Source organism: Alligator sinensis, unplaced genomic scaffold (genome assembly GCF_000455745.1).
Source record: "Alligator sinensis unplaced genomic scaffold, ASM45574v1 scaffold791_1, whole genome shotgun sequence".
Taxonomy (NCBI): Eukaryota; Metazoa; Chordata; order Crocodylia; family Alligatoridae; genus Alligator; species Alligator sinensis.
Genome location: NW_005842258.1, coordinates 486,750 through 499,902, shown reverse-complemented (window position 1 = coordinate 499,902; position 13,153 = coordinate 486,750). Strand labels below are relative to the sequence as shown.

Sequence of the window (13,153 nt, the reverse complement as noted above, 5' to 3'; positions counted from 1 at the left end):
ATACAAGTGTGTTCACACTAAGAGGATTATGTTGGTTTAAATATACCAGCATATAAAGTTTCAGAGTAGGCAAGTCCTCAGTTTTGCCAGGGTTTCTGGTTTTGAGGAAGGCATTTTTAACTCATAGCAACCTTGAGTGTTTCAAGTTTGTTTATTTTCCCCCATTTGTAAGTTTAAATACATATTAAAATGTTTTTCAGCTACCAATAAGCTATAAGAGGACTGATTCTCATTTATATTCAGGCCTCTTTACACTGCTGAGGCTATTTTGAAGTAGCATTAGGCTGTACATAAAAACAAAGCCTTCAGGTTTGTAATTTATCAACAGAAAGGCAACCATTTTCTTATTTTGGTGATTGGTCAGCACCTTCCCAACACCAGCATTGATTCAGCCTCTGTTTTCCTTTATCCTTTGCTTTGTGTTTGTTTTTAATTTAACTGCAAGATGATCTCTGTCTTTGGTACCAGGTGGTTTAATGAACACGTGGAAGAGGCGCTGGTGTGTCCTGAAAGATGAGACTTTTTTGTGGTTCCGTTCCAAGCAGGAAGCACTTAAACAGGGCTGGCTCCACAAGAAGGGGGGCGGGTCATCTACGCTCTCCAGGAGAAACTGGAAGAAACGCTGGTTTGTTCTCCGGCAGTCCAGGCTGATGTACTTCGAAAACGACGGTGAAGAAAAGCTAAAGGGTACCATTGATGTCCGGACAGCCAAGTAGGTTCATCATCCCTCTCTGAATATTGCTTTTCATCAGCACCTCTTAGGGCTTAATCCAGAAAAATGCCAATTCCCATTTATTCCACTGTGCATGAACATGCACACGTGTGGGGAGGCAGATTTTGAAAGGACCCTGCATTAGCTTAACTTGACTCCTACTGCAATCAACAAAGACTTTCCCAGAAGCATGCCTGTGCTGAGCATTTGTGAAAATCCTGTCTGTAATATAAATACATACTTTTTATCTGAGACTAGAACCCCCTTCATCCCCCAATACACTGGTCATTTTGGGACTTGCTGCCAAGTGTTCAATCACAGGAAAGCCTGGCATAGAGTGAGTGGGAGAAGCAGTGGATAAGCTAGACAGTGGGCCATTAGTGTTTTAAATATACAACGGGTCCAAGTCTCACATCTTTTCAGGGAGGTTTGGAACTACACTGCTGTATTTTGTCTTCTGTGTAAATGTGGCACTTTTCTAGCCAAACCAGTTTCCTCAGATTATATGCAAGTTAGCTTCAGTGTTTACCATGGAGGGGTTATAACCATTCTACGATATTCCAGATTTATTAGGAGATTCTCAAACCCATTCCAATCCCAGATAGAGTTTTCATAACAGGGCATGGTGATTTTTCTTGGGCAGCTTTCATTGACTCTCATTTGGATCAAATTGTTACAACTTCCCTGCAGCACTTGAAGAATTTAGAAGAGGCGTATATACAATGATCTGGTACAGATTATTTAATGAATTTTGCAACTCCAAGTCTCTCCAAGCATGAGCTAAGAGAGGTTATTGCAAGGGGAGTGCCTTTCCTTTCTCAACTAAGTTTTCAATACATTGTAAGAGTTTGGGTTATCTCCGTGGCTTGAATATCAGAGACTGGTAGTCCAGGCTAGTCACAGGTCTGTGTGGAAGTGCATCTGTGCTGCACCATGTGGCTCTACTAGTACATGTTGGGATACATTTCCAGTACCTTTTACCATTTTTTCTGCTTCTCCTGAGCCAAGATCGTTGATTATACTTGGTTACTAACTTTTTGAGTCTAAACTATAAACTCAGATTATTGTTTATTTATGAAGTGATTCAATTTTTTTCTGAGCCTGATTCAGAACATCATGAAATAAATTGGAGGTCCTCCACTGACTTTGGGCTTTGGATCAATCTGTATGAGCATGTTCAGGTTTGCCATCATAGTAGCTGTCATAGTAAATCCCTGAATTTAAGCTATGAATTCTTACAAGCTTTTCACTGTTATTGAACGTGACTCTGGGTCACATACACCATGCCAGTTATTTAATCCAGTCCTCTCTGTGCCTAGTAAAATTAATTTCTTGTTGCTAAATTATGTCGGAGTATCTCTTCATGAAGGGTGACCTTAGCAATTAGCTCCTTTCTTTTGAAGTTGAACTGCAAAGCATATACAGGCGACCCTCGCCATTCACAGAGGATATGTTTTTGTGATACCTATGAATAGTGAAATCCGCGGTAGCCCAGTGGTGGCAGGCGGCCAGTGGCAGCAAGTGTGGAGCTCCCGAGGAGCACCTGTAATTGTATAAATAGTATTTAAAATGCGGGTTTGGAATTCGCAAATATTTTCAAATAGAGAACCAAATATGTCTAAGTATGTGAAATTAAAAAAACATGCTTTTATCTAAGCAGTCATTTGTGTAAAATAAAATATAGCTTTTGTGGTTTTGGATCCAGGACTACAAACGTTTGTTTAACATTCAATGTGCAGATTCTTAAAAATTAGCATGCAGTTTAAAATATTTCACTGTTCCATTTTTAAGAGCCTTAGTTGAGATGAAATCTTGTGCTGCTTCACTTTTACTACCTAAAGAGCCAAATACTGAGAGAGTATCATAGTAAAGAGGAAATAAGCAAAATTCAGGAAAAGGCATCATTTTAAATGAAGATTTTACGGGAATGAGGGTAAATCACATGCACCAAATATTGTCATATGCAAGAGATTAATGAGAATAGCATTGTTTATTTCCCCCTGTTCATTAACAGTACACAAACAGGATAAAGTGGCAGAAAGAAAAAGAGACAAGACTCAAAATTTAAGCTTTGAAAAGTCTTAATGTTGCCTCAGAATATCTGAAGTTGGTGTAACATGGATAATTCATTGAAAATCTTGCCCTATGTGGCTAATAATTTTGGCGGTGCTATAGTATTAAAGTGACATGTTAGAGAATTTTGAATTTTCAGAGTTGATCCGCACTTTGTGAATATCCAGCTTCTTTAAAATGTTTTCTGCTTGGCATCCAAAAACTTAAGTAGAGTGATTTTTGGAACATCTGGCTTGCTTTCCTTATGTGCCTAAATCTCCCTTTAAGATAGGTTTTCCCTTTGAAAGGGCTCTCTGCTTTCTTTCTCTCTGATAGGTAATACTTTTCCTTCAATTCTTACTTCTTACTAAAAGATGTCATTACAATGACCAGGGGAGGGGAAAGTCTAAAAGTGAAGCCTCTTAACATGCTTGAGCATGGGTTACTTGGACAGTGGACACTGCACACGTTTTTTGTGAACTGGTAATGGTTTAAGAAACTGTAGCCTGCATTACAAATCTTGAAGGTGAATTACAGTAAGTGAAGTGAGTAGTTGTGTTAAGTATTAGAGTTTCCAGTTCTCTCAGAAGGGTATTTTCCTGCCAGGAGTATCCTAGTAGTGTTAATTCTGGTATTTGCATCCATTCCAGGGAGATTGTTGATAATACTGGTAAGGAGAATGGGATTGATCTAATCATGGCTGACAGGATTTACCACTTGATTGCTGAGTCTCCTGAGGATGCAAGGTAAGGAAATCATTAATCTTTCCATCTCCTACTCATCTAACTCTTGCTGGCAGCAGTGCTGACAGCCTTTTCCGTGAAGTCTATGAAAATATTGGCCAGCAATATTAAAGACACTGCTGTTAATCCCCTGTCCAAAAAACTGCTCCGGTCGTGAGAGTGAAGCCCGCAGAAGGCCTGCCAGTGGCAGCATGGCACTTGCAGAGGAGCTGACTGTGTGCGGCTCCCCAGCATGCTCCCTGTGACAACCCCTGAATGTTTGTACAGGGGACTGAGTTCCTTCAGCCACTTCTCCCAACATTTTCTGTGTTTATTGGCCCCTTTACTTTCTGTGATCCATGTGACCTACTGCAAATTGTCCAAAATAAGGCCCTGATCCTATAGGCTCAGGGGGAGATGAACTTTATTTCAAAAGATGGCAGCAGATTAAAGGCTGTTCCTTATAGTCAAAATCGATTTTTGAGCTTTCCAGAAATATATTTAGAGAGTTTGCATGAGTGAGTCAAATTTAAGGCAAAAGATCCAGTTAAAATTTAGGGTTTTTTTAATTAAACTGCTCTTCATAGTCTCATAAAGGCTCCATGGAGTTGTCAGCTTGAAATTGGCAAAGATAAGGGCCTTCATGTCCTCACATATTTCTACTTTTTTCCAAAACACAAAAGATAATTAACTACAGTCTCAGTGTGTGTTTAGTATACATACCACGCATATTCCAGATGAAGCCATCTCCTGCTGGTATTTTCCTTGTTTTACTTTCCACAGTACGCTATAATTCTAAGATACCTTAATTCAAGTGGGAGATATGTGATGATTTTTCAGAGTCAGCAGAGCCCTTGGTGTTTAGCACAGTTAGAAACTGGATCTGTAATGGTTTGTTTGCCGATTTAAATCTGGATCAGTTACTTATACTATCCAGAATTCTTTCCTTTAATACAGGATCTAATTAAATCAAATAAAGCATTCTAAACACGTGTTCTCCCCTTGGGCAAACTGATCTCATGTGTGGTATGGAATCTTTTTAAATGGCATACTTTGCGGCCTGTCAGTGTTGCTCCGAGTACTGGCCAGAGGCTGCTCAAAAGCAATGGAATCATGCTCTGTCAGGTAGGGCTGCTACTAGACACTATGGTTAAACTTCCATGGCTAAAACTAGAAACCATTTTACCTAGTTTCAGATATTATCAAGGCTTGGGGCATGTTCAGCAGAATTCTTGCTTAACTTGGAACTGATGCTGAGTTCTGAGTGAACCTTGGCTGACCTATGACTTTGGGTGGAAACCATGAGAGATTCCCTAGGTTTGAAATGTTTCACCCTCAACTTGGCAACTCTTCTTGGAGAATTGCTCCTGCCAGTCCCCACCCTTGGGATACCTGTGCTCTTTGAGTGTAAACATAGGACTAGAAGGAAAGTAGTGTCTGTTGGAGATCCAGGTGTTTTGTGCAAAGCTATATGAAGGACTTTAACACTAAACAAATTCTCAGCTTCGTCCCAGTTGTCAAAAGTTCTGGATCAAAACCAGTGTTATTGTTCACTCCCTATTTCCATTTTTATCAGTGCCACTAACTAAAACATTGTCTGGCAGGATACTGCCCCCGGGCTCCAATGACAGTCTTTCCACCTCCCAGCCTCTCTAGGGCTGTTGAAAGAAGTCCAGTTTCCAAATGTCTCTATAGTTATGGAAATCTGGCACTTCCTATGCACTGCCATTTTCAGTTGCAATAGGTATGGACAGAGGAGGGCCACTCATATGGTTAAGGGTTTACAGGCCAAGCCCTATGAGGAGAGACTAGGACACCTGGACCTCTTCAGCCTCCACAAGAGAAGGCTGAGAGGTGATCTTGTGGCTGCCTACAAATTCATTAGGTGTAGCAGCATACTCTTGGGAAAAACTTCCTCATGGTGATTGTGGCCAAAGTTTGGAATGGGCTTCCAAGAGAGGTGGTGCTCTCCCCTACCTTGGGGGTCTTTAAGAGAAGGCTGGATAGGCATCTGGATGGAGTCATCTGACCCCAGAACTCTTTCCTGCCCAGGGTAGGTGGTCAGACCCGATGATCTGTTGAGGTCCCTTCCCACCCTTGTATCTATGAATCTAGGTTCCATGAAAAACACCTCTAAATGTAAGCCTACACACACACAATTGTATATGCAACCTTCTACCTGACAAACTATGGGCACCAAAAAAAAAAAGTGGAGGAAGCCATTTTAAAGGTTGAGTTGAGGCCCCTTTGAAAACTTGGCCTCAGGTGATTTTCATTTGAATGACAAGTTCATCTCTCAGAGAATGATGTTTGGGAAACCTCCTCTCATACTGCAGCAGAATTACACATGGCAGGTAAATTGTACAGGGGCCATGAGGAATGAGATCTCAAGCACTTGTAATAATAAGAAATTCCCAATTACAGAATTGGCACATGAGGAATAATTTAAGATATGAACATCAGTTAAAAAAAACCCTAACTTGTATATGGCTACTACTGTTTGTATTCCAAGTACATCTGTGCACACAAAGGCATTGTTTGCTTGAGAGGTGGTTAGCCATGCTAGTCTGAAGTCAGGCAGAGGAAAGGGTAGTTATGCACCTTGTAGATAGAGTAACTAATGAGATCTATATAGAGCACAAGTTTCTGTGACCTCAAGTTCACTTTATCAAATTCCATGAAAGGACAGCATAGAGTAGTGCATAAAGTCACTTGTTCAGAGATGATATATGTTTACAGGAGGTGTTTGTCTTAGAATTGCATGGTGAGAAGGGGCTTGTGACTGGAAAACAAGCATTTTGGAGCAGGAGGGGGTATACAAATATCCTGGTGATTGTTCTTATATTCTAGCACTGTTTGAACTGGTGGACAGAATGCCATGCTGTTGTTAACACTGTTAACAGTAGGGATCCTTCCTGAGGCAGTTTTGGAAACCTGTAGAACCTGTTACTTCTCTACAGAGTGCAAAGATAATGGGAAGGCTCCTTGTGCAGAAACATTTGGTCACACTGGTATTTGCTGTTCTCTCCACAGCCAGTGGTTCAGTGTGCTGAGTCAGGTCCATGCTTCCACGGAACAAGAGATCAGGGAGATGCATGATGAGCAGGCAAACCCTCAAAACGCTGTGGTAAGTCCAGGAGCAGGGGGAAGCTGCCCAGTCCAGAAGCATGTATTTTTAGAGAACTGACTATTTCTTATAGGTGTTACAAATGTTATACTGGTGACTGTACCTAGAGGTCTCAGGGCTGAGGCCCCGTTGTGGTATGCACTATGTGTTCCTAACAGGCTGGTGAAACCTAGATTTTTAACTTGCATTTCCATATAATCATAAAAAGTAGGGTGGAAGGGACCTCAGAAGGCCATCCAGTCCAGTCCCTTGATCAAGGCAGGATCATCCCCATCCAAACCATCCCATGCAAGTGCTCGTCTAACCTATTCCTAAAAGTATACAAATAACCCTGTCACACAGCTACAAGGCATATTGTCCAAAAACACCACGAACACTCTAACCTGCTGCAGGTAAAGCAGGGGGACAAGGGCACTGTTGGTATCCTACTGCTGCAAGAGTTGTTAACATAGACTTAAGAGATCCAGTAAAGAGGGCCATGCCCCAACCTAGAGAAGAAGCCAAACCCCCCACAGTCCATGCCAATCTGACCATGGGGTAAAGTTTGTTCCTGATCCCGAATCTGGCAGTTGGTCCATCCCTGGGTGGAAGGGCAAGACCAACTAGGTTTTAGTTCCCAGCAGGAGCATCAGCAGACCCTAATCAAATCCCTAGTGCGTATATCTAAATTTCCTTGTTACCTTTTCTGGACTGATTCCTTTCCATGGTCCATCCCTGGGGTGGGAATTTGTTGATTTCTTTCCTTTTAGTCAGTTTTCCCCATTAGATTCCTATGCACATGTGCAACAGTGCGGTGTTTGACTTTGAAATGCTACAAAGGAATATTTAACTGGTGAAGAAATAAAAACCAATTGAAATAAAAGCAATACTGGAACACTTCAGTTGGGCTGTTCCATTCTGTTCTTTCTTAAGGACCTACATTCTGATACAAATTTGACTTGATTTAGAAAGAGTAATCAAGAAAACAGAGGCAAATAAAAATCTAGATTCTGCTTGAAGCTGATTTCACAGGATTGCCATGCTGTATGGGGATGGTGTTTGCTGTAGGGTACTCCTAATTGAGTTAAAATTGTAACTGGGTTCCAGCACTTGCAAGATAAATGTTTTTTGAACTATGCAGTGAGCATTACCAGAAATGATGTGTTTCTGCATCTCTTTACTTAAGTCCCTGGTTTCTTTTCCTCCAAATTTTAGTGGTTAGGAGGAACAGTGCCTACATCCATAGTCAGTTGTACGTTATTTACCTGTTTGTTGCACAGGGCACACTGGATGTGGGGCTGATTGATTCCGTCTGTGCTTCTGACAACCCAGATCGGTAAGTTCTAATATTCTGTTTTGTTTGGATTTTTTTTAACCCTCTTCCCTGTTAAATTCAGATATTTTTAATTTCATTTTCTAAATTTTACAAACAAGTCTCATGTGAAACTGTTTTGGTGCTTTACATTTTTGATATCTCATTGGAAGATCCCAAATCAGGATGTTAACATGGGCAGGGAGGGCGTTGCATCAGGTCTGCTGTGAGCTCTGTCTGTCTACCCTTACATAAAGGAATGAAACTTCTCCCATGCATGGTGCAGCATATAATCAGTCCTCAGTCTTGCCTAGAATCCTGAAAGCAGGAGATGAACAATAATGACATAGTTTATACAACCCCTTTCTAACAGTTAAGGCTATAGGTTTTCTATTAAAGCCTTGCTATGTAGCATTTTCTTTTTCCTTTCTTGGAGGTCGTATTCTGTTAACAAACTTTAGATGACAGATTATTCTGAGTCAAAGAGAGGACCTTGGGACAAGCTGCCAAACTAGAAAAGACTCACTGTCATTGAAAAACTCTGGTCAGGATGTTCTTCATCCTTGGGTATAAAAATTGAGAAATTGTCACATCACAAAAGAGAAAGGTGACCTTGTTTTGAGATGCTCATTAGCTGGAACATTAAGATTACTGTCTGCCATGCAGAATGCCAATAATATAGTTTGCAGCAGCTACCCTAAAAAGTTCTTAGCCCCACCCAGCCCTATCAAGATCTGAATACAGCCAGTAATTCTAGTTTTAAGTTCAAGCTTTATAAACATGGCAACACCAGGAAGCAAATGCTCAAAAAAGGAAAGTGTTTGTTAGGTTTAAAACATGGCATTTAGAAATTTTGATACGCCTGGCAGCACCCTCACGGTACCAGACCTTCCTTGAGGTGGGGTGGGAAGCACTCTCACCATAATCTTGCCACTTGATATGTTAGGAAGCGTAGGCATTTAATTTTTACATTCCTTAGGATCAGTGATTAGAGAAGGAAAAAGAAATATTGGGTTGTCTTAGGCCCTTTTGGTGCCAGTACAGAATAGTTCTAATTCAGTTTCAAGGACCACATTTTTAAAAACTTCTTCAGTTTTCCAGATACAAACAGCAGTAGGTGCAAAAGATGGAACAAACGCTTGCCTGATGTGGACAATATAGCATTTGTGTCTTCCAGTCAGCTATCTGGATGCTTAAACAACAGGCATCTATAACTGCAAGAGGCAAAAGTCAGCCTTTTCCCCCTTGTGATGCACTGTTACTCAGTTTATATACCAAGGGATTGGGTTGAGACTGCTTTGGCTCAGCATTCATAAATGCACTATGAATGGAGTTGTACTTTGCTGCAAATACAGCTTGCTGCTGTGAGATTATCCTTCCTTGGCATTTGAAACTATCTTTTCTCAGTTCTTTCCACCTCTTTGAACTTCAGCATCTCTTTTTTGTAGCTGTCTCCTACAAGTGTTTCACTGCACTGTATCTAGAGCCCCCCTTCTCTTCAGGTTTAACCTTAGCTGTCGTCCCCTTGAATATTGACCCATGTCCCTCCCTCTAACCTCAGATTTCCACCCATCTCTGTCATCTCTCCTGGATGTTTCACATCAACCTAAACTTAGCTTGACCACGTCTGTGCAGTTCTGATCCTCCTTTCCCTATTCTCTCTTGCTGTTGGTCAGACAATCTCATCCCTTGTGCTATAGCTTTCCCATGCTCCTTGTCACTCTGACCCTAGCTATCTGTAACTTTCTCTCTTGCTTCTCTGACACTTCCACTGTCTCTCCCCTCTGCAATTCATGAAAAACATAGCTGTTCCTGGGCACTCTGATCACTTTGCATGTTCCCTCTGCTACTGCTTTCAACACTCATTTAGATTACACATGCTTTATTGCTGGGACTGTATCCTCCTGTGTGCTTGGAAAGCACAGGAAGCTTTCCCGTTTGAGGGGGAAGGTCTGCAGCCTGGCAAACAATTTCACTTGCTGTTCTCTGAACTGGCTCCAAATCACTTTATTATTAAATTTCCCCAGAACAGAAGGCAGTATTTCAAACATCTTCTCATTGGAATGGTAAAGCAAAGAAGGTACATTGCTTCCCTCCACCTCAGTGTAGGTGATCTGCTTATGCCATCCCAGATGGCATGGGCACTGCTGGCTGCACCTGTTAAACACTTTCTGATATAGTTTTTAAGAGAACTGGTATCATGGGAAAAAAATTAGCTCTGAAGAGTATAAATCAAATGGTGCAGAGCCAGGAAAACCCAGCAGTACAGTCTAAGCCACATAGAGCCACCAACACAGTCCACTTGTGTGATTTTTGGGCAAACAGTCCTATTTGTCAATGCATCAATGAAGCTTGGTTTAGGACTGGGCGAAGGCCAGAATCTCATTAAAAATAGATTCTGCCATCTCAAAAATTGAGTTGCTCTGTATTTAAAAAATAAAGGGATCTGAATTCACAGGGAACTTCATTATGGATCTTTATAGAATATAGTTGATTTCAGCTAATGTAGCCACTGAAGCAAAACACTTTAAATAGAGAAGAGCCTGAGTTAAATAGTTTGGATCCAGCTCCAAATTTGATTAAAGTTTGTGGGTTTATTTTGAGCTGACCAGTAAAGTTAGGACTTAAGTTACAAAGTCTGGATGTAAAATTTCCCACAGTTCAGGACTATGTGAACCAAACATTTTGATACCTATCTACCTCCAATTTCCAACAGTCTTTCTGACTGCTTAATATTTTATAGATTTAGAGTTGTTAAAACAAATGGTGCATAAGTGAGTGATATTAGCCTGGATATAAAATACAACCAAAAGGAAGTGTTTATATTTATAGCAGGTCAGGCAAGCCAATCATTTAACTGTGGTACAAACAGGAGTTATGTGTACAGGAAAGCATATTTTTCCATGTTAACTTTTTCCATAGACCCAATTCATTTGTGATCATCACTGCAAATCGTGTTCTTCACTGCAATGCGGATACCCCTGAGGAGATGCATCACTGGATAACCCTGCTGCAGAGATCAAAGGGGGACACCCGAGTGGAGGGACAAGAATTCATCATGAGGGGTAAGAATTTATTGGAAGGAGAAGCGAGGTGAATCAGAAGGGTTAAATCAGAGAGGAGAATTTCCTAAATTTGCAGGTGTGCACATGCTGGCAACCTGCAGAGTGCTACCTCCACTTTTTACCTAGATGTTAGTTCTCAGTGAACACAATTAAACATCAAACTTGTACTTTCTTAATGCAACATTTCCATGCAAACAGTTACCCTGGCAGTGCAGGCATGTTTGGCCATTGTGAATGAAAGAGCTGGGGTCCGTTGATGTTTTTTGCTAGAACAGTGGTGCTCAACCTTACAGCCCTTCAGGCCAGATTAGTGGCATGGTGTCTGCATGGGATCAGTCCATGAGTGCAGTGCAGCATGTCGGCACGCCCTCTCACGCCTGGATCCGGCCAGCACTGGCCTCACCCTGTACAATAGTGTGATCTAGAGTGCAGGGCCATGTTCTCCAGCCCACAGGACTCCCCACCAGTCTGGAAATTTGGCAGCAAGGGAATGGCTGCCACTGCTCCCCTGCCACCAAATTTCCTGACACATGGATAGCTCCAGTGGTCAGATGACAGTTCTGTAGGCTGGATGTTGAGCACCACTGATCTAGAAAGATGTGTCTGAACCATTATAATTGAAAAGGCCCAATATACAAGTTGCGTGTAGTCTTTCACCCTCCACTTTACTTGGGAATAATGTGACTCTCTCTCCATGTAAATGGAGAGAGAAAATTGGAGGCATGTGGGTTTAACTCCAAGACAGTCAGGTGGGTGAGAAACTGGCTGCAGTATAGGACCCAGAGAGTCATCGTGAACGGATCTGTGTCATCCTGGCGAGAAGTGGGCAGCGGTGTCCCGCAGGGGTTGGTGTTCGGTCCAGTACCAAGTTATGGGGAACTGTGGTTACGCTTGAAGATAGGCTACAGTTACAGGTGGACCTAGACAGGCTAGCAAGTTGAGTGGATTGGAACCTGATGAAGTTCAGCATCGAGAAATGTAGTGCTCCACCTCGGGACAAGCAACCCCCAACACTCCTATAGGCTTGATGACACCAAACTGTCTAGCACCACAAGTGAAAAGGACCTGGGGGTAATAATAGACCACAGTATGAAAATGAGCCAGCAGTGTGATGCTGTAGCCAGTAGGGCAAATAATACTCTGGCATGCATCTATTGATGCATCTCCAGCAAAGCCAAGGAGGTGATTCTTCCATTCTACTCAGCACTGGTGAGACCACAGGTGGAGTACTGAGTCCAGTTCTGGGCACCACACTTTAACAAGGATGTGGACAAGCTTGATAGAGTCCAAAGAAGAGCCACCCATATGATCAGAGTCTTAAAAGGCAAGCCATACGAGGAAAGGCTGAGGGATCTGGGACTCTTCAGCCTGAGGAAAGGACGGCTGAGAGGGGACCTGGTAGCAGTTTACCACTACACTAGGGGAATACATCAAGGGGTCAGTGTTCACTAGGATACTGGAGGGGAAAACCAGGAGCAATGGCCACAAGCTCCTGGAAGATCAATTCAGGCTCAACATTAGGAGAACCTTCTTCACAGTCAGGGTGTCCAGGCTGTGGAATAAGCTCCCTCCAGAGGTGGTGCAATCACCTACCCTGGAAATCTTCAGGAGGAGACCAGCTAGACAGTCACCTTGCTGGGGTCACCTGACCCCCCCCAGCTATTTTTCCTGCTTGGTGCAGGGAGCTGAACCTGATGATCTTTTGAGGTCCCTTCCAGCCTTACAATCTATGAATCTATGAAACTGAAGTTATAAAAGAGAAGGATTGGCAGTTATTTTTTAATGATGCTTTTATCAATCAACAGTTTCTAAGCAGGCTGCTGAAAGTGAATGGTAGTTTTGCCCCAAGTCCCTGAAAAGCTTTAATTCAAATGATTTGTTTTACAGGATGGCTACACAAGGAAGTAAAAAACAGCCCAAAGATGTCTTCCCTAAAGCTAAAGAAGCGGTGGTTTGTCTTGACTCATAATTCTTTGGACTATTACAAGAGCTCAGAGAAGAATGCTTTGAAATTGGGCACACTGGTCCTAAACAGCCTTTGCTCAGTTGTACCGCCTGATGAGAAAATCTTCAAAGAGACAGGTAACTGTTTGTGTGCATGTGGTTTGTATGTACACAAAGTCTCCCTGTAGCCTACCTGAATATGCAGTGAGCAATGCAGAAAAATATTTGAAGTCTATTCTG

At 42.0% G+C, this 13,153-nt stretch overlaps 1 protein-coding gene across 1 annotated transcript in view; it reads left to right on the top strand.

Annotated features, from left to right (window-relative positions):
- The window catches only part of MYO10 (myosin X), a 213,687-nt gene that overhangs the window by 187,341 nt on the left and 13,193 nt on the right, over positions 1-13,153 (top strand). Inside the window, 6 exon segments of the mRNA XM_025208873.1 lie at positions 469-712; positions 3,415-3,510; positions 6,520-6,613; positions 7,873-7,928; positions 10,827-10,969; positions 12,857-13,051. Coding sequence (XP_025064658.1) covers positions 469-712; positions 3,415-3,510; positions 6,520-6,613; positions 7,873-7,928; positions 10,827-10,969; positions 12,857-13,051 — 828 coding nt within the window.